Below are 21,857 nucleotides of genomic sequence, written 5' to 3'. Positions count from 1 at the left end.
GTCAGACTCAGTGACAAACGTATAATGTATACAGACGCGCGTAGCGGATTGGATAATTCCTCCCAAGGTCGGTAACGTGCTCGAGTTCAGTTGCAATGAGCTTTCGGTCCCTATGCGTGTTGGATTTTTCTACTTTCCCGGCGAAGGATGGTGGATTTGCCGTGCCTCTCTCTTTCTAGAGTCAGTGTCACGAAAATAAGGAATCCTACCATCCGATCCTGTGGTCCGAAAAATTAATGGTGAGAGAAAAAGCCTACATTCAACCAAGTATAAATGACGACCATTGGACGGTCCAAGTTGTGCGATTTTGGTCTTGAACTCATCCACATGGTGTCTAAGAAGATGAACGGTCCCGATTACCTAGAATATTTTCGTGTATCGCGATAAACGCACTGCATATAACTTTGAGAAAAACTTGGATACTCTGGCAGAGTGTGATGGATGATACGCAGGCACTTAACAATTACTTAGAAATTACACAGGTAGAGTACAAGTAAATATAAATTCCAGATTACATGCATCATGGGCCAAAATTACGCTTATTTTATTATCAGGCCATGGACAGTTTATTGGACGGTTAGGAATGAAAAATATTCAAATATCTCCATTTTGAAAAATAAATCTGAATGATCAAGAAGTTAGGATTATTCAGCCAATCTGATTTTGAGACTGTGACTTGAGACGATAAGCACTTACAATTGAGTCCATTTAGTTTGAGTCAATTGCTCGTGTATGAAGTGTCGCACTATGCCGGAGTATCAAATACCTACCCGGGAACTTTATGTAGCGACCATGATGAAGCCATTCACATTGGTCAAATCACTCCAAAGAATGCCGTGTCATACTAGCCTATTCTGTTGCCAGAGACATACAGAGGGCTTTGCGGAAGAGATCCTGGCCATTCGTCGGTACGATTCTAGCATATCACCACGCTTTTATTTAAAACCAGGGCCGGTATTTTTATGACATCATTCAAAAGATCACATTGAACTTGGACCGTCGGTAATTTCTTTCCTGGTACAAATGTGGTCCATCAATTGAGAGAATGATTTTCGTATGAAGGAATATTCAAACCAATACTTCTCTGATCAACAGATCAGATTTTGTAATCATATGTAAATATGATACTTATTCCGAGAAGCACTCTGTCATTCTGATGCGAACAAGAATACTTAGCATTCACTTAAGGAAGTGCGTTAAGAAGGGGGCAAGCCGCCTTGTCAATTGTCATAAAGACTTACAAGTCAGCGACCAGGCACGTGACACGTATCACGCATCCGTTCGAACCGGCATCCCCGGCAACACCTGTAGCAGGGAGCTGGTGCCAAAAAAAAATAAAAATGTGGGGCCTACCGTGAAGTGCACGTGTCGCATCCATTCCGTCCTTCAAATTAGTACAGTTCATGTTACGATGTGATAAAAAAATCATGCCTATCCAACTCACGTGCGCCACACCTCAGGGAACAGAGGGATTTGAGACGTCCACTATTGAAACCTTCATGGGTCCAACTTGATATTTACATGCCGCCCACTCGTTCATAAGGTGAGTCGCCCAGGATGAAGGGAAAAAACAAAATATCAGCCGGCTATAAAAATTAGGTGAGCCTCGGGAAAATTTAAATGGCAGGAGTTGTCATCCTCCGTGTTTCAAGCGGTATGGTCTACTTGAGTTTGGATGGTCCTGTTTTGTGGGTGTTTCAAGTGGTGTGGTCTACTTGAGTTTGGACGGTCCTGTTTTTTGGATTGTGTCCTCCTAACATCATTTCATCTATAGTAGGCTTGTTGTCAATGGTCTATGTAAGTGCTATATTGAATAAAACACGTATTTATTTGTCAAATTTCGTTTAAACAAAAATAGCTTATGAAGTAGTCCGTCTAATGTGGATCAAGATGGAAAGTTCAAGACCTTACTTCAAGTCAAGATAGTTCAAAATCTATTAAGTTCAAGACTCTACTGAAATTCAAGTCATGAAATAGATCAAGATGGAAAGTTCAAGCTTTACTAAATTCAAGATGAGTGAGTTCAAGTTCTACTACACTTCGACTAGAAGATAAAGCTCCATCTTCAACTACAAATTCTATTGAAGAATCAAGTAGAAGAACAAGTTTTATGAAGTTCAATCATCTTATTTACTTCAATGTTCATTCTTTTCAGGTATAACAAACCCTAGAAAGACCTTAGGCTTAAGTTCTTTCAAGATACAAACTTATATGAGTTTTTATACTTATGTTAGGCTATATTTCGACTAATCTAAGCTTAGGTTCGACTAGTCTAAGCTGTGGCTTGACTAGTTTAAGAAATCTTCAACCAGTTCAAGTTTAAACTAAAAAAAAAAAGAAAAGGATTTTTCCGTTACTTCTTTGACCAGTCGAAGAGAGGCCTTCGACCAGTCGAGGGTTACTCAACTCGAAGTCCTGCAACTAAAATCTGGCACCCTCGACCAGTTGAAGCACATGCTCGACCAATCGAATAGGGCCCTCGACCAGTCGAGCAGGGCCTTCGACCAGTCGAAGTTCTGTTTTATCCGATCGTGCTCAAAATTTGAAAATTTGTTAGACCTTAGATGAGTCGAAGAATGTCTTAGACGAGTCGAAGCAACAACTTTTCAGCCTATAAATAGAGGTCTTCTCTTAATCTAAAATTACCAATTCAAGTTGATTAAAGCCTTCATCAAGAGAGAGAAGTCCTCATTATTGTCAAGCTATTGCATGATATTTTAAATATTTCTTTAATAACTTTTTGGTTTTAATTTATAGATCTCCTATTTTATGAATCTTATTCTATAAAGAGAGTAGATACTCTTATTTAAGATCTTGAGGAATTCAAACAAGTATCAGTTGGTTTGAATCTATTTAAAATCAATCTAGAACCTAAAACCGTTATTTATATCACTAGACATTGAACAATCTACTTCAAGAGAAGTGGTTATATAGGATACATTAAGAGATACGTCTTTAAGATAAATAGAAGTATATTTTATCTTTTGTATTTTGGTTTTATTGAGATAGTCAGAAAATTTCATCTGTTGGTTTTTCTAAGATAGTCAAAAAATCTCAGTGAGGAGTTTTTTTTTTTTTTTTTTTTTTTTTTGTGATAGCCCTTTAAAATTACAACTGTATCAGATTTTAAGGTAACCTTGTGAAAACCTTGTTTATAATGAAAGCCAATATCACGTGGATAATGATTATTGAGAGTGGAGCAGGTATGACTGTTTCAGAATAGTTGTTGTACACACCGAACCACTATAACTCTTGGTGTTATGATGAATGTTTACTTTTTGTATTTGTGGAGAATAGTTGTAATTTTATTTATGCAAAAGTGGTGAATGTTTGTAATAAATAGCTTTATTTTCTCTTGCTTGGTTTGAGATCTTGATCCTTATGATCGTTCGTGAAATAAGGTTGTCCTACCTAAACTTTGTTTTGGGTGTAGGTTGTCCTACGAGCTAGTTTGAATCAATTTTTCAATACTAGTGCGATTGAGTTTTCTAATTTATTTATTATTTCAGCACTTTAATTTTTATTTGGCATAGTCCTATTCCCCCCTCCCCTCTAGGACTGTTAAGCTCACCTTTTTTAAATGGTATCAAAGTTAAGTTGCTCATTTTTATTTATTTTTGGATTAATTTCCTTAATTTAAAAGATCTATAGCTTTCATAATGTCAAATTTCGATAGCTTGTCTATTACTAGGCCATCGCCTTTTGATGACTCTAACTATGCATATTGGAAAGCCAGAATGAGAATTTTTCTAAAATCCTTAGATGAAAGTATGTGACAAGCCACTGTAACCAAATGGAAACCTCATATGACTGAAGTATTAGGCAGTGGTGGAACTAAATCTATAAGAGAAACTGCATTCTTTTTATGAACTGCAGCTCAGAAAAGCGAAAACAGTGCTAATGCTAAGGCCTTAAATGCCATGACTTATGCTCTATTACCTGATGAATTCAAGAGAATTATTTCATGTGATATAGCCAAATAAGCTTAAGACATTCTTAAAATGACACATGAAGGAACTTATATAGTCAAGAAATCAAAAGTTTAAATCTTCACTACTAGATTTGAGGAAATTTGTATAGAAGAAAATTATAAACTTTCATGGTCTTTTATACGAAACTAAATGATATAGTAAATTCCACGTAAGGTCTAGGAGATGGAATCCTAGAAAGCAAGGTCTGTGCAAAAATATTGTAATCTATTCCTGAGAGATTCAATTCTAATATAACACTACCATTCATGAATTAAGAGATACTGATTATATGAAGGTTGAGGAGTTAGTTGGTTCTCTCCAAACGTATGAGTTAATTTTTAAAGCTCTTAAAGGTAAGTCCATTGCTCTTAAATCGTCTAAATCTGTTTCAAAAGAAAATTGTGTTAATTCTGATGTTGAAGATAAATAAGACGATATGGCATTACTTGCTAAGAAATTTTACAGAAATTTCAAAAACAAGAAAAAATTAGATTTTCAAAAACCATCTAACAAAAGAAAATGAAAATCTAAATCTTCGAAATCTATAAAGGATAGTTAATGTTTCAACTGTCATAAATATGAGCACTTGACGAATAAATGTCATAAAAGGGATAAGTAAAAAAGAAAGGGCATGATAGCTACTTGGGATGAATCATCTGGCTTTGAAAGTTCTTCTGAGTCTGATGAATCAGAACAAGAAAATACAAATGATATAAAAGCCCTGATGACTATAGCCAGAGTCACCTCCTCAGATAACTGTAACTTATCTGATTATGAAAATCTCAAAAGTTACCCTGAAAATGAGAGTGAAGATGATCTTTAAGACGCCTACAATGGCTTATACAACAAAAGTTGCAAAATTGATGTTAAACTAAAAATTCGAAAAGAAAAATATCTTAAGTTAAAAGAAGAACTTGAAAACAATGTTTTAGAAAAATTTCATCTTTCAAATTGTTTTGAAAAAACTAAACTAAACTTAAATTTCAAAACTTCAGAGTTAGAAAAACTCAGAATTGAAAATGAGAATTTAAAACTCGAAGTTTCTTTTCTTTTGAGTTCTAAGGATACTTGGAGATATGCCTACAGAGACCCAAAACTGGAAAAACTGTTAACCTCATCCAGAAAATGTGGTGACAAATTGAGTTTGGGTTATATTAAAGATAATTCTTAGAAAAACAAGAATTTATCTCCTATATTTATAAAAGGAGAATCCTCAAACTCTTAAGGTAAGAATTTGAGAAATTATGGTTGAAATGATTTCAAAAATCTAAAACCATTTCAAATTTCTAAGATTAATTTTAATGCCATCAGCTATAGAAATCAAAGATATAACAAACTTCCTTTAATTAAAAAAATAGTAGACTTACTTAAGGAGCTTTTAAAATCCAACTCAGATGGAATTTGAGTAAATAGAAAGGGGAGAAATTCCAACTCTCAGAAACAGAGAAAATCTAATGAAACTCCTAAACCTAGAACCATAATGAAATGGGTTCCAAAGGTTACATGTCTTGTTACCCGGATAACCTTCAAAACCACTAGTTATTCAAAATGGTACCTGGATAGTGGATGTTCAAGACATATGACAGGTGACGAAGCAATATTCACCAACTTCAAAGAAGTAAACGACGGCTCAGTTACTTTTGGTGATGGAAACAAGCGCAGAATCATATGCCAAGGTACTGTTCAACTCTCTAATCTTTCTCTGTAACACCCCATACTTTTCGGTAGTTGGGTGTTACCGTGTAACCTAACATATTATAAGTAACCACACAGCTGATGTTAACATTGACCTCTAATCTAGCCTAAGTAATGAATGGTCAAATCACTCCAAATGAATGCCGTGTCATACTAAGCTTATTCTGTTGCCAGAGACAAAGAGAGGGCTTTGCAGAAGAGATCCTGGCCATTCATCGATACGATTCTAGCATCACCGTGCTTTTATTTAAAACCAGGGCCGGTATTTTTATGACATCATTCAAAAAATCACGTTGAACATTGACCGTCTGTAATTTCTTTCCTAGTACAAATGTGATTCAACTGTTGAGAGAATGATTTTCATATGAAGGAATATTCACACCAATACTTCTCTGATCAACGGATCAGATTTTGTAATCATATGTAAATCTGATACTTATTCCGAGAAGCACTCTGTCATTCTCATGCGAACAAGAGTACTTAGCATTCGCTGAAGGAAGTGCGTAAAGAGCGGGGCAAGCTGCCTCGTCAATTGTCATAAAGACTTGCAAGTGGCACGTCTCACTCATCCGTTCGAACCGGAATCCCCTGCTCACGTGGGCCACACCTCAGGGAACAGAGGGATTTGAAACGCCCAACATTGAAATCTTCCTGGGTCCAACTTTTTTGTTTTTTTGTTTTATTTTTATTTTTTATTTTAACGTACGCACACACACCTCCACACACTCAGGCCGTAGTGGGATACCACGACCTATGGATACTCGAACCCTTGACCGATTGCTGAAACTCCTAAGAGTGTACCACCCGAGCAAGAGTAAAAATCCTTCCTATCCAACTTGATATTTATATGCCGTACACCCGTTCATAAGGTGAGTCGACTAGGATGAAGGGAAAAACAAAATATCAGCCGACTATAAAACTTAGGTGAGCCACGGGAAAGTTTAAATGGTGGGAGTTGCCATGCCCGTTGTTTCAAGTGGTGTGGTCTACTTGAGTTTGGATGGTCCTTTTTTTATGGGTGTTCCAAGTGGTGTGGACTGCATGAGTTTGGATGGTCCTGTTTTTTTTGGGTTGTGTCCTCCTAACAGGAGTTCATCCATGGTAGGCTTGTCATCAATGGTCTGGATCTCCAAACGATAGGCCCCACTTGTACAACTCAAACCTTTAAAACACTACAATTGTCTCATGTAGAGTTGTAACCACTTGAGTTAGCTCACAAAGTTTGCTCTGATTGGCTCCATCTATCATGATTTGACTTATCTTGAACAGCGATTCGAGGTCAGCCAAGTTTTATATGATCAGCTTGTTTGAAAACAAGGCCAGATCGAGTAGAGTGGAGTTTATATATATATATATATATATATATATATATATATATATATATATATATATATATATATATATATATATATATATATATATATAAACTCTTAAAGGCCATCGTACCCATATTATGGCAAAATAGCAATTAATGATGGACTCGGTCTGTTTGCTACGTCGCAAAAATTAAACAACGGATGGGATTCGTTGCAAAAATTAAAAATCTGTTATTGGACTACAGAAAAACTCACTTAATTTGTTATCATAAAATTTGGCGACGGATACGGGACCATTGCTTCTCCCAAGATCAGCGATGGATTGTCATACTTATTCAAAAATTTATGACGGATTTGATCCATCGCTAAAATTTCCGCAAAGAAAAATAGCATTAGATTTGTTTGTTTGTTAGTTAGTAAGTTAGTTTTTTTTTTTTAATAAAATAAATTTGTTACAACGATAGTCATGCAAAAAAAATCACATGATTATTTAATAAGAATCTCATTCATAAAATTCAAAAGATTGGCCTAACTATAAAACCAAACTAAATATCATTTTGGGTGTGTTTGGATGCTCAGTTGGCTTGAATACAAAACTGAACTAAATATGTAGTAAATAGCCAAAATCGAAATGTGGCAGCATTGCCATCTTACCATTTAAGCATGTATGTCAAACATGCATTAATTACGAACGTCTCTTATATATTATGAAAGGACTCCCTTAAGTTTAAAGAATATGCTCGAATCTAGTGACTATACTTACCAGCCCCATATCACCATGATTGTGCTTTTAGGCTTCTTAATACTGTGATTAAAGTCCGAATGACAGAACCAAAGCAAACATTTCGTTGGGGAACCTCCTATGATGGTATGAATTCTATCGAATTTCAATTTTCTCATTTGGGTATGCGAAACTCATCCACAAGTCCCTATATAGCAGCCAATCCATGAATTAATTATAAGGTTGAATTGATGAAAAGAGTATAATAGCTTACATCCTATAATAATGTACTGACACAAAAGATACATTTCAATAAGATAATTGCTCGAAGGATTAGATTTTTTTAACATGTTCTCATGTTGGTTTGATTGAAAATCTCAAATGATGAAGGTGGAAAAGAACAATAAAAACTTAACAAACCCGTTTGATTTGTTTTAATATTATTCTATTTAATTTTAACCACAAAAGGATCTCCAACTAAGATAATTGATTTCTCTTGTTTTCCATTAATTTGTGATGATGCCAATTTAGCTGAATTTGAAAATTATCCGAATGCCATCAATGGTAGAAAATAGTCATTAATATATTTGAAATAATTAGTTTATGTGTCTTCTTAAAAGATATCATAATACATGAAGCCCACTAAAATAGGCATTAAAATCCTTACTTTGAAAGAATTAATTTGTTGTATAATAAGTATTATGTTCTAACATGTATAATGCATTTTTATACGTAAAGACTTTACTTGTAATTTGAAATATGACGTTTTTTTTTTTTTTTTCAATATCAGGTTTCAGATTACAACTTGATGTAGGGCGGGTCGCGGACAGTTTCATGGCCAAGATAAATCAGAAAAGGTTCGATTGACGACAGAAGTGATCCAGACCGTCAGGCCTTAGATCAGGCGTATCTCACAATCCGAAATGAGTTATAGGGCGTAAAATATATGATTTTGGGGGTAGAACGAGCTACTTCAGCCACCCTACCTGATATGCCAGGTTGCGCAAGCCGGATTTGTGAAATACCCCCATATCAATGGTCGTTTCCCTATTTTAATTCCGTTTTTACTATAAATAATAAGTTTAAGTTTAATTATAACTCTTCATCCGTTGGGCTTTAGGAGTTGCACCCAATGCGAAAAGAGCTTGGAATAATTAGGAGAACAGCTTAGTGAAGCCAAATAGGACACTTACTATTTTGGCCGAAAACCTTGCGCACTAGTAGACATCACAACCATCTCTAAATAATAAGTTCCGAATTCTAGGAGTTTTAGTTGTAGTTTGTTTCTGATTTTTCTTATATTGCTTGGTATCCCTATTTAAAAGGTTGTGAACTTGTTTATTTGAATCATCTATCAAACTATGAATTTATTAGAATTTATTTCTATTCTTCTTGCTTTCTTTCTTTGTGGATTCGAGAAGTCTCTGTGAGGAGTCCAGAGAAGCTCCGTGGATTCGGAGTAGTTATCCTTGAGGAAGACGGTGATCAACCTCATCATGTTCATCCCTGCATTATAACTAAACGCTATAATCTATTTATAGCTAAATGCTATAATCTGTTTACAGCTAGAGGTGGGCATCGAGTCTAGTTGGATCGGATTGAATCCAACTTGACTCGGTCCGAAACTTTCAATGCCCTGACCGAACTCAATCCGATCCGGGACCGAGTCTGGGTCCTTTGACTCGATCTGATCTGTCGCACTACTAGCCTGACCCAAACTGAGTCCGACTCGGTTAGGGAAACTGAGTCGGATCGGGTTGGGTACGGTTCGAATCAAATCCTCCGTTTCAATGGTAGACGTTCAACCCCCATTGCTTTTTGCAGTGTGGTCCACTTGATCTTTGGATCTGTCTTATTTTTCGGCTCAAGCCTTAAGATGAGCCCGCTAAATGGATGGACGGTTTGGATATAACACATACCTCATGATGGGACCCACAGAACTTGCTTATGTCAATACACCAGTTGCAGTTGGCATGGTGCATGGTACACTTGCCAGTCTGCTTACGTACACCTGCCAGAGGGGTTACAGTTACCCTCCCATTAAAACATCATGATTATTTTTTGGGCCCACCGAGGTGATTTGTAAACCATCCATTATGTGTGTCCCACTTGGATGAGGGGTCAGACCAAGTTTCAGATGCATCCAAATTTTAGGTGGGCCCCACCAAGTGCTTTTATATGTTTTAGGAATGTCTTCACATGATTTTAGATGGTATGGCCCACCTGAGTTCCATATATGGCTGATTTTTGGGATATCCCATAATTTAAAGGGGACCCATCAAATGCATGGTGTTGATGTTCAATATACATCACGGTGGGGCCCACATAGCTCGACCTTACGGGAAGTTCCCATGAGCTGGACGACATAGAACCTATTCCCCTGCTATGTGTAGCTCGGTGCTCGATGCACCTCAAGCCTTGAGCATAGCAGAGGGATTGACTACTCCTCCTTCCACCAGCTAATGGTGGATAGTCGGTGCTCTGTGGACCCCAGCATGATGTCTTTATTTCATCAATGTCGTCCATCTATTTTTCTAGATCATTTTATGATATTAAAGTAAAAATGAGGTATATCCTAATCTCAAGTGGACAACATTACATTAAATAGTGTTGAATGAACATTGTGCGGATCGGGTCGGATCGGATCGAATCGGATCCATTCAGATCGGATCGGTCCGGATTGACCACGATTCGAACTTAATCCGAAAAACTATCGGATCTGAATAGCCCTACTCGATCCGCATTGATCCAGGCCATCGGTTCGGTTCGAATTTGGTCGGATCCACCGGATCGGGTCAGACATGCCCAACTCTATTTACAGCCTATAAAGCCTTTACAGGCAAATGCATGCATCCAAAGAGCTCCTTAATTAGATTACTTATAATCCCTTTACAACTTAAGGAGTTTACGGGCATCTAAATGACCCCAAATAGAAAATTCCGTGTCTAATAATAATAATATATAATAATACAAAAAGCAAAAATTACCTACTGCATCGTTCATGACATGCTCCGAGAAAACAATGAGTTTTGGTCGTTTTCTATATAGAGAGTAGAAGAGCAATAAGCCATGGGTGAGGAAACCAACCAACCCAGGCAGTAAAGAAACTCCAAAGAACATAACTAGTCTAATTGTCAAACAAGAAAAATCCGAATTCAACTAAAAGAACTCCGTGCCGAGGGTGGGTGTGAGTGCAATGTAGCACACAAGGAGAGCAGATGAGTCTGTCACGAGAATAAGGCCAGCCTTTTCAACAATCCAGCAAGAATATGGCCAGCCTTATGTTAGGACTCACGCTCTAGAATATCTAAAAATTTGATGGATGATGTGGATCTGACACACAAGTCATGATGGGGCCTAAGAAGTTCCATACATTAAAAGTTGGCCGGTATAACACACAATATATCTTGAGAGAAAATAGGCGTGTTTTGTGAGCAAGGATGTGTATTATTGAGAAGCGACAACCAATGAGCTCCTTGTGGGAGTGGATTTGGTGTTTTTCGAGTAACATCTTAGTAGCTGTTATCCTTACCCTGGGGCCACCTTGATGATCTGTCATATATCCATGCTGTCCATCAGTTTTTCCAGTTCATTTTAGGACGTGGTCCCAAAAATTAAGCAGATCCAAATCTTAATTAGCAAGGGTAGTGAAGACTAGAGCTGGGCATGGAGTCGAGTTGGTCCAAGTTAGGGCTGACTTGACTCGACTTGGTTTTGAAATAGACTTGACCTGAACTTGACCCGACTCGGTACCAAGTCTAGTATGCCTGACCTGATCAGAGTCTGGGTATGGCCTGGACTAACCCGGTCCGAGTCCGACCCGGTCACATGTACTGCGTCGGGTCGAGTCAGCACCGAGTCGGGTCGGGTGCGGCGGGTATCCGCGGGCTGAAATCACAGTTGAGAACCTATGTGCACTTGCCGGAATTGTAGCCTCTCCATCAGCTACACACAATCTCAGATCTGAAATGTCAAATCTAGGTTTTTATTTTTTAATGTACGAGTCGGGTTTTGGATCGAGTCGAGTAAGCACCGAGTCAGATTTCGGGTCGAGTCGAGTTACTGGGTGACCCGAACTCGACTCGGTTTGAGCTCGGATTGGACAAAGTGTACTCGGTTCGGATTGACTCACCCACTCAATTCGAGTCGAGTTGGGTATGAACAAGTCAGATGGTTCGAGTTTGTCGAGTCGAGACGTCCCGTGCCTAGCTCTAGTGAAGACGGCTCATTCCAAAACCTGATGGGGTATTTTCAAAGGCAGTTGAAAAGGACACAAGATTAACCTTCCAATCTGTTATATAAAAATGTGATCCACCCATGTATGCACATCTAAAACCAAGAGAGAGGATTGATATGCGTGAGGGCCAATGTGAAATAGGGGAAGCAACGAGAAGGAGAGATGAACAAGAGTATGAGAGGTAGACAGAGAACGTTAGGAAGAAGGATCGAGAAGGGGGCTGACAACTTAGGGTTTTGAGACACCTCACCATTAAATTTTAGCTTTAGTCGTTGATTTGTTTACAATTAAACTTGATGAACATCTAATGGTTAATATACAATGATCCATATTTTAGGCCGGCATGAGATATTAGCTGAAAATGTTGGCCATGGTTAGTGGAAGAATTTGAACAGTTGGGGTGCATGGTTAAGACAAGATCAATAACTTTTAATGCAGTAAGCCATATTGAAGTTTGTTGGGTGGTGGATAAATGATGTAATTTTCATAAAACTTTAGTTTATCTTTATAAATAGATCTTATCTTAGAGGAAGATAACATATACAATAGAGAGCAGTTGGACTTCCAAGCATGCTAAGGGCATCACCTTGAGAGAACAAAGAGAGGGAGAGAGTGTGTCTCTCCCTCCTTTGCATTACAAGGTCTCCCACATGGACGGCTCTTGCATTTGGCCCGCCCTATTCCAATGCTGACATGTGGCTCTGCTCCTCTTCATTTGGGATAGATCAGGAAAAGACTTCCAATATTGGAAGATCAACAACGGTAACTACCATTTTTTTAATTTCCATGCTTTTGTTGTCTTAGAAACTTGAGATTATCAAAATGACATTGATAGGGTTAATCACATGATCTAAGCTTTTGAAAAACTTTTAAATTCCACTATATTTCAAAAAAATCTAACACCACATATATGCCAAATGTGGATCATTGTCACTCTCTTTAATTGTTGCTTTTTCGTACATGGGTGGCCCACCTGATGCCATTTGTAGGCCATGGCATGCATAGATGAGTGAAAATTGCACATGCACATACAAGGATTTATGTTCAGAGAGTAGAATTCTGGAGGCTACTCTCATAAGTGGCCATTGGATTTCTCCTTCGAAGAAGACTGTGTAATCAATGACGGGGAATTTGTTTGAATTCTACAGGAGAAAGTTCTTTCAGTTATTCACAGCTGGAGAAGTGATGCTTCAAACGGAGTGAACTTAGAGGTGATTCACAAGGATGAAGAGAAATATACAAAAATCAAAACTCAAGAGGTTTTAGGCACAGTTTTGCACTGTTTTCTTTGGTGTAGCCAATCTGAGATCTTTTATCAGATTGATTTTTTCAATTAGGATGGCCATAAGGTTCTAAGCTGATGGATGGAGTGGACTTCAGATATACAACTTGGTGGCCCCCACAGAGCTTGGGTGTGTTGTAGAAGATTTCAGTCTGTTTGGACATACCCCAAATCGCGATGGACATTCACATTATGGAGGGGTGATGGTTTCCCAGGAGGAATATTTTGTTTTCTGCCTTTCACACTCCAAATCACCATTCATTGTGTTTCAGAGCGCCAAACAATGATTGTTGATCTGTTGGAAAGTTGTCCCGTGCAGTCCCACTTTGCAATGCAAGGGACATCCAAACACCCTTGTAAAGCTGGGCCAGATGGTCCACAGTTGAATTAGAAAACAGTTAACTAATAACAATATGGTGAAAACAAGCTGGCTGATTCCAGAATGTGATGAAACATGTTCAGAGGCAGTTCAAAGAACACGAGATACTGATATTCTTACAGAATTCTCTAAATACAAACCATCTACATAGCTTGTAATGATACACTTCTGATAAATTACAACTTACGATAACTGCCATGGTGGTGGACGGTTCATGCCAATTTCAATACTGAATTTGAAGATTCGAATGAGTTATATATGACCTTTATTTGTAAATGTACATGATAAGAGGTGCTGACTACAGATCAAAGCTGTGCATGTTGAAGTGGAAGATTGGTTGGTCTCGTCTGCCCCATATGTTTCGGGATCTGCACACTGCAGCAACACTAGATTGAAGGCTTGGTGGGCCGCATACAATGACGCCGACATCGTTGTTCCCCCAACGGTCTGAGATGGAGTTGAAGATCTCTGAAAAGAGTTTGGAAATTTGAGACGGATCTTGATTCATTGATCATTTTGAAACTATTTAAAAATAGAAATATAAAATTTTCCTAATCAGATGCTTAAATTCCAAGTGTTTTTTTTTTGTTTTTTTGTCTGGGTGGAGATGATGAGGCTAAAGTAGCAGATGGGAATTCCTTAAGTCTACTCATTGAAGTATCTGATATGCAATGAACGTATTCAACTCCGAGGATATTAGTGTTTTGGAAAATCCCACCTTGAGACAAGAATTCCCCCATAGTCAATGGTTGGGATTTTGGTGACAAAAGGCCTGACTACAGCTAGTCGAAAGATTAGCCATCTGCATTCTATTCTTCCCAAATCTGCCACATTAGGTGGGCCCCGCCATGTATATGTAGTAGCCTGATACTGTTTGGGTCATGAAGTAGGCCCCACTGTGTATGTACATTGAATGTGGATCACTGTCACTCCTTAATTGCTGCTTTCTCATACATGGGTGGCCCACCTGATGAGATTTTCTGTCCATGGCATGTGTAGATGAGAAAATATCTAACAAACACATACATTAGCCAATTTTCGGGGATGGGATTTGTTTCAATTCAACAGGGGCAAGCTCTCTCAGTTATGCATCATCAGTTGAAGTGATACTTCAAACAGAGGTTGTCTATCTAGCTATGAAAATCTAATCATAAGCCAAATGGGTATTCCAAATGATCAAGGACTATTTTTCAAGTTCATGATTTCTTGAAAAAGACAGTTAATGTAGGTTTTATAGTTACCTTGTATGTTCGGTCGGCATCCGTATTGTGTAGTGCTTAATCTATCAAGATTTGTATTGCACAGGCCAATCTGCAACTTCGGCTCATTGTAACGTGTCAAGCCACTCTCCTCACTGTCATCGCTAAATTTCTCGGAGCTCGAAACCCTTTTCTCCCAATGGTGCCACAAGTAGACCACAAGAGCTCCGAATGTGACGATGCTTGCAACCATGCATACAATGAATAGAAGGCCTTGAAACCACCAACTTGTTATTTTGAATGGTTTTATATAAAATGCTTTCATCAGAGTCAAGTAGACAAAAAATCCAACTGTCGACAAGGAAAAATAAAATCCAGACCATATGTTATTCCCCGTAGCGACCAAACCGGAAATGTGACTTCTATTTTTATTGTGGAAAGAGGAGCAGTCCATGCTTTGGGGAACGTCCTGCAATTGAGAAGCAGAGATTTCAGATTCTGTTTATTGAGGCCTCAAAGTATTTGTAGCACATTGAAGAAATTCATATAGTGATGGGAAGTCCATATATACCAAAACAGGTCCTTGTTCTTGAGTGACGTAAGTTTGAATCTCTAAATGCAGTTTAATGGAAAAAGATGGACAGAGGGATTGTGCATTGATCATGGATAGAAGATAAAGCTCCTTGGATCTTTTCACAGCCCAAATGATCACTACTTTTTTCGGTAGACATGGTTTCTTCTCCCTAATCCGGAGCAGGATGTCTTTCAAGATAGCCAGAAAAGGCGAAATCCCAATGCCTCCAGCTACCAAAATAAGGTTTTCATACCTAAGAGAGAAGAAATCGTTGAGGTTGTCAGTTTATCTATCAAAATGAATGCGGTGAAAGACTTGCATAATTCTCAACATCTTGGGTTTTCTACATCTCATGTAATAGTTTTGCGAATAATTTAAATAGGTCTCATAACAATATAAGGAAATTTCTATTTTTTATGTGAGTATTCAGTAGGCTTCATTTCCATTCTAAGTAACGGTATCAAAGCCAAAAAAGATTTCTCCACTGTTTTTTTTTTTTTTTTTGTGCAGCTTCAAGAAAATTCTTTCAATTTGCAAGAAAGCATTGCAACAGTTGCAAACTTCTATCAAGAACTAAAATTTCCATCAACATGCTAATGGAAAATTCACAGACGTGGAGGAATGGAGTTGTGAAAGAAGAGTACATACATTAAGTGATATGGAGATTCATGCCCGTATGGCCCCTCGACCGAAGCTTTTATACAAGGACGAGGTTGAAATGGTAACCCTCTTTGAGACTGGTCAGGAGCATTCAAGAGAGCGTCTCTTAGTTCCTTTGTCCATCGCCCAAGAACCTTTACGAGAATCGAAAGATGATGTCTGCCATCCAAGGGACTTGACGAAACACTAAAGGGATGCCATTGTAGCCAAGATAACTCCCGCACCCGAAGAAAAATAAAACTGAGAGCATGGTAATTCATATCTGGAATTACTGAGATAACGATTAGAACATGCAACTCAACATTCCTACTCATCACATACCAGCATGGCATGCGTGTGAGACACCTAGACCATTCATCAGGTAGGCCCTTCAGTGTATGTGTGTCTCCATGAAAATCAGGACTGTCAGGCCATTGGGTGGGCCTTCAAATGCAAACTGTTGGTCAATTCCTTTTGGCCATCCATTTCTTTGAACATTTGTTCCCCAACTGATGATCACACTGCTTTTTTGGGCCACCATATACCTACTGCAATGTCCACTTGATGAATGGCATGGATCTCGCATGCAAATGGGAAGTGCACTACCATCCATCAGATTTCTCCAACAGCTCAATACAAAATTACCAGAATAGTTTTACATTGAAAGTATTGAGATGTTCGCGAAGCATACCTCTTGGCTTCGAAAGAACCAATTCGACTGTCCCACATGGAAGGCATGTCGTGGAAATTACATCGACAGCGCTTCGTGATTGGCAGAACCTCAAAAAGCGATCGAGTAGGAAGATGAATATCCCTGCTGATGCTTCACTGAAGATGAAATCTCCAACGTGCAATGCGGAGAATACGATGAAAACCACATATAGCTGATGGGTGTAATAGAAGAGCTCAAAATTCCTCTTCCTCACTCTCTGCAATGATGTCACCCACATCAACAGGCCAGCCAAGAGGCTAATTACTCCGGGGAGATTGGAAATGCCGTCGCTTCGCCAATTTACCATCTGCATACACAAACCAAATTCACTAATTGGTGTTTGTGTGTTCATGGTTCCCAAGGTTGATAAGATGCACTAGCATCAAAACATGGTTGAAAAATCTAATTGGTGGTCCACCCAAATGCTACCTTAGTTAAGAAGGTAATGTGGAACTTAAGTGTCACTAATTGCAATTTGGAATAAAACAAAAATCAAAGAAACCAACATTCTTTCACATCATGATTACAAAACTCAAAGAAAGAACAGTCATATGCATAGCTGATAAATCTACAAACAGAACTTACTTCATGTAAGATCTGACCCTGCATTGCCCAAGCGACAATATAAAATATGCCATGTAACGTGAATACTGCCATTGTGACATGTCCCAACCAAATATGGTACCTTGTTGCTTGCTCAAAAGGGACATCTATGAGACGGAGCAGAACCGATCCTCGTGCAATTGGGAGAAATAGAAATGCCAAGCAATACATTCCAATTGTACCCAAACACCCCCCTGAATATTCCAGCATTAGGTAACTGCAAAAAGCAGCTATGGATTAGTCCCCACATAGAGAATTCTATGGGAAATAGTTTTTCTTTCAGTAATTTACCGTTTCTCCATAGAAGTCACTGGCATCTTAGATATCAGGCGATGGTTTTGCATCGTATAAGCAGAAAATGCCCAAATAAGATAAGCAGCTAGTACGATTATCCCAATCAGCTCAGCAGCGGAGATGATCCCAAATGGCCCATTAATGATAACAGGGAATGTGGATAAGCGAAATCTCAAAATTCTCGGTTTCTTTGTCCTAGAATCATACAAGGAAAAAGCTGATTATGTTCGGGCAGCATTCAAATCTTAGTATCAGAATAATTGAGTACATCAAAGCACATACTTATGGTATTCTTTTTGAAAGGCAGTTACATAGATACTTGCAAGAAATGCAATAATAATGACCGGGCCACTGAAGGTTGGAAATAATATTCCTGCAATTTGCCAACATGAATGAATTTTCAATCTCGAGGTCTTGAAATCGCAGCTTAGACAGGCTAAAAAAAAAAGCGATTAGAGTGAAATTTCTAATTCTATTTCAATATGCAACTAGCACTTACCAACATATCCATAAAAAGCCCCTCGCTTATCATCATACCATTTGCGAAATATTCCACTCATGAAATCACTAGGATAGAGAAAAATCAGAGTGACCCAGAGAATGAAAATCAGCCACATTGCAATTTTGAGTGCCCATTTGGACAGCAACACCAGGGAGTGCCTTTGCTTGAAAAATCTCTCATAAAGCCTTGTGTTTGAAATAACCACATTGCTAACCGAACTTTCCGCCATAGTATCAATCTGCAAATTTAAAAATAAAAAACTAAAAATGAAACACTACAAATTCCACCTTTTCAAGTATGCCAGTGCTGGATTGATTGATGGTATACTTCACAGACTTATTTATATACCAATAATTAAGAACTTCCTGCATTCAGAAAATTAGAAAAAAATTAAGATCATTAATTGTTCGAATTGTGCGATACATATTCCTTGTTTCTTGATGGTCTGTCACCTGAGCACATTAATTCACTAAAAATTCTACTAAGATAGATTAGAATTTTGAAATATGAACTTCACATGCATAAGAAACACAGGCTTTTTGTATGAATTGATAGATATCCATTACTTCTTTCTCAATCATCTTTTACTTTTGAAGCTTAGTTCTAACAAAAATGCTACCAAGCTAAAAAGATTACCTCTTCAACTTCGAACATCAAATGCATAAATAGAAACTAATAATGGAAAAACTAATATTTATGTCAATTTGATAGATACCAAATTAATTTTGATGATCTTTTACTTAAGCTCATTAATTCAGGAAAAAAAAAAAATTTGTTACCATTTCAGGTAGGTAGCCTGATGTTGGGTCTTTCAGTGCATGATTAACCACTTCCAATCGTCTACGCTAAAATATCAAACTTGCTTCCTTTTCTGAATTGATGAGGAACTTCTTTTTAATGGATGATCAGTCACTTGATTTCATTGATTCAGATAAAGATTCTACCAAGCTAGTAAAACTGCAATGACCCTCCTCTGAATTGATAAAATTATCTAATAATTGCCAATGGTAAAATCTCTATTTTGAAAGTTTTCCTATCCCAATCATGGATTACCCATTACTTCCTTATGAATGAACTCTTAATAAATTACATTAATTAAGATACAACTGTTACAAAGATCAACGGATAAGATCTTCTAAGTTCTAATACGCGATACTAAATTCTCCACAACCATGTTTTCATTTGGATTGGAGAGTACCCATTACTTAATTTTATATTTAACTTGACCAAACTTTTGGTTGGATTTGATTATTGAAAACAATTTAGACTATGTAAAATAAATAAAAGGACAGTTAAAAGAAACTTATCGAGTTGTTCGGTCGAGGCGTACGTGATTTGAATCACTCGGCTTGAAATCAAATTTTCCCTCCTTGGAGCGTGTCCTAAGTGCAACATGATTCTCTAGGCAATTGACCTCCCGTATACAATGACTATGACCTAGTCTCAGCAATGCACTCACTACATGCGAGCTCAAATCATGTGCAACCTTAACCCGAAAGTATTGAGTTAACTTAGAAACAAACTCAGTAAATAAAACTCAAAGAATCAGAGAATTTTTCAAGAGACAGAGAGAAATTTGATAATTCTAAAACTGGATTAAGGAAATCGATTTATAGACTTTGAGTAGGTGTTAAAATACCATTTCAAAAGAGTTATGTCTGTTGGGTTTAAGCCCAATTGGTGCGACCACCTAAACAGATATATTTCTTTGTTTTAAAAAACAAAGGGACATGAGTGTGAGTACACTTGCATTAGACCATGTGCGTGTGTATGCACACTACGCCCAAGCCTATGCACGTCCAAGCATACATGCATGTGCATGTGACACGGCTCTGACTTGGCTCGGCAGGCATGTACATTGCAAAGAGACGATCAAACACAAACCCCAAGTCCCCTTGAAGCCCCCAATCCTTCTACATTACATCTCACATATAATCTCTTCACATTTTTTATTTTTTATTTTTTATATTTTTGATGTAGAACTATTTCCAATGCAAGATACATAAGGGACAAGGAGTTAAAAATAAATAAATAAATAAATAAAATTGAAGGGAAAGTTTTGACAAGAATTTTGAAAACACCAAAAATTTAAAAACACCTTAAAATTACAACACATTTGCTAGTTAGATAAACAGTCATTTGAACTTTGAATTTATAATTCACAAAAAAAAAAAAAAAACCTCCATTTCAATGTTTATATCCAAATAGATATTACTTACTCGTGCTGACTTCAAATAAAAACGCTGCTACTTTATATAGTCAAATCTTTTGAAATTTCAATGCACAAAGTGGGCATTAATATTGCATGACCCTCTAGAACACCAAAATGTCCAATTGCAAATTCGTTTGCATGTATTTTTTTAACTTTTGATGTCCTTTCACTTTAGTTCATTAATTCATGGAAAGATTACAACCGAGATTACAGTTTATCATTGAACTTACTTTCAATGTTCAAGTAGACATTAACAAACAGTAATACTAATATCCATATCTAGTAGTCCTTTTCTCTATCTATATCAATGAATACTCATAACTTTTTTTTTTTTTTTTTTTTTGCACCGATGTTTCACTTAATTAGAATATCTAACGGTCTGGATAAATATCTATTCAACTTCCAATGCAAAAATAAAACAGTAGCTGGATTAGATAGCCATTTGAATTTTAATCTTCCCATACCATCTAATAAGAAAATAATAAAATTTCTATCAGTAAAAAATCTTGTTTGAATTAAATAAAAGCTGCTAATCATTCCTTGAGAAGAAGAAAAATTCATGAGAGTACTGAAAGATACATAGAAAAGTGAGAGAAACCCAGTTGAGATTTGAACTTGTAATGCATAAATCAGCACACTTGGAACTGATGCTTGTGACATTAACTTATAATGCAATGATGGAATTTATACAAAATGGGAGATGGGATCTTCCTTTCTACCTTAGTAATTAATGGAGATGAGATGATGATGATGGTGAGGTGGTGGTGGAGATATCATTGCTGAGGAGATGTAAATGCCGTTTGAAAGGGAAAGGCTGCATGGAAAATGGCTGTCGTAATGAGGGAGCTTGAATAAGTGGCTTGTAAGGAGGAGATGATCAGGACTCGGATTGTGTAGTGTAGAACACAGTACCGACATCTGTACTGTCTTTATGTGGCAAAGCTATGTGGTCCTCACCATGTGTTTTAACCACCTGTCCATTCATATGCAAATATTTTATGACATAAGCCCGTAAACAAAAGCATGTCCAATGCCAAGTGGACCACATCACGTGAAACAGTGGCATTGAACGCCGGCCTCTGAAAATTTATTGACACGGTGTAAGTTTTGGATCATGGTTATATTTGTATTTTCCTCTTTGACTATGTCAAAGTAACCTTATTAACAAGTTGCATGGCAAATAAATATCAAAGTGGGCCCTAAGAGGGTTTCAACTGTTAGTATAATTTTCTCTCTACTATTTTTATTAGTGTGGTCCACTTGAGCCTCAGATCTATCTTATTTTTTAGTTAGAAGCGAATTGACTGGTGTACCTCACATTAGTTATATAGCTGCTCTATTAATGCCAACAAGTTCTAATCATGAGATATGTGTTATTTCTATATTATCTATCTATTTGGTGAGATGGCCTCAAGGCTTGAGAGGAAAAATAAGACAAATCTAACTATCAACTGGACCGGGAGTGGAAAAATAAGATAGATCTAACTATCTATTGGACCACACTGCAGAAAAGTAGCAAGG

General features: G+C 37.4%; 1 protein-coding gene across 3 annotated transcripts in view; it reads right to left on the bottom strand.

The window, feature by feature from the left end:
• Positions 1-13,639: 13,639 nt before the first annotated feature.
• Positions 13,640-21,857, bottom strand: part of LOC131236643 (ferric reduction oxidase 6-like) — a 42,321-nt gene continuing 34,103 nt past the window's right edge. The window contains exons 1-10 of one of the 3 annotated variants that reach the window (XM_058233954.1): positions 20,916-21,071; positions 18,122-18,362; positions 17,905-17,995; positions 17,620-17,817; positions 17,311-17,545; positions 16,705-17,032; positions 16,023-16,296; positions 15,372-15,627; positions 14,843-15,269; positions 13,640-14,069 (exon numbers count right to left, since the gene is read on the bottom strand). In XM_058233954.1, coding sequence (XP_058089937.1) covers positions 13,900-14,069; positions 14,843-15,269; positions 15,372-15,627; positions 16,023-16,296; positions 16,705-17,032; positions 17,311-17,545; positions 17,620-17,817; positions 17,905-17,995; positions 18,122-18,362; positions 20,916-20,996 — 2,301 coding nt within the window. In that variant the 5' untranslated portion in view covers positions 20,997-21,071 and the 3' untranslated portion in view covers positions 13,640-13,899. The other 2 variants (XM_058233953.1, XM_058233952.1) reach the window with 2 other exon arrangements.

This window comes from Magnolia sinica, chromosome 2 (assembly GCF_029962835.1).
Source record: "Magnolia sinica isolate HGM2019 chromosome 2, MsV1, whole genome shotgun sequence".
Lineage (NCBI taxonomy): Eukaryota > Viridiplantae > Streptophyta > Magnoliopsida > Magnoliales > Magnoliaceae > Magnolia > Magnolia sinica.
The sequence above is the reverse complement of the archived record's forward strand: the minus strand, read 5'-3'. Positions and strand labels throughout refer to the sequence as shown.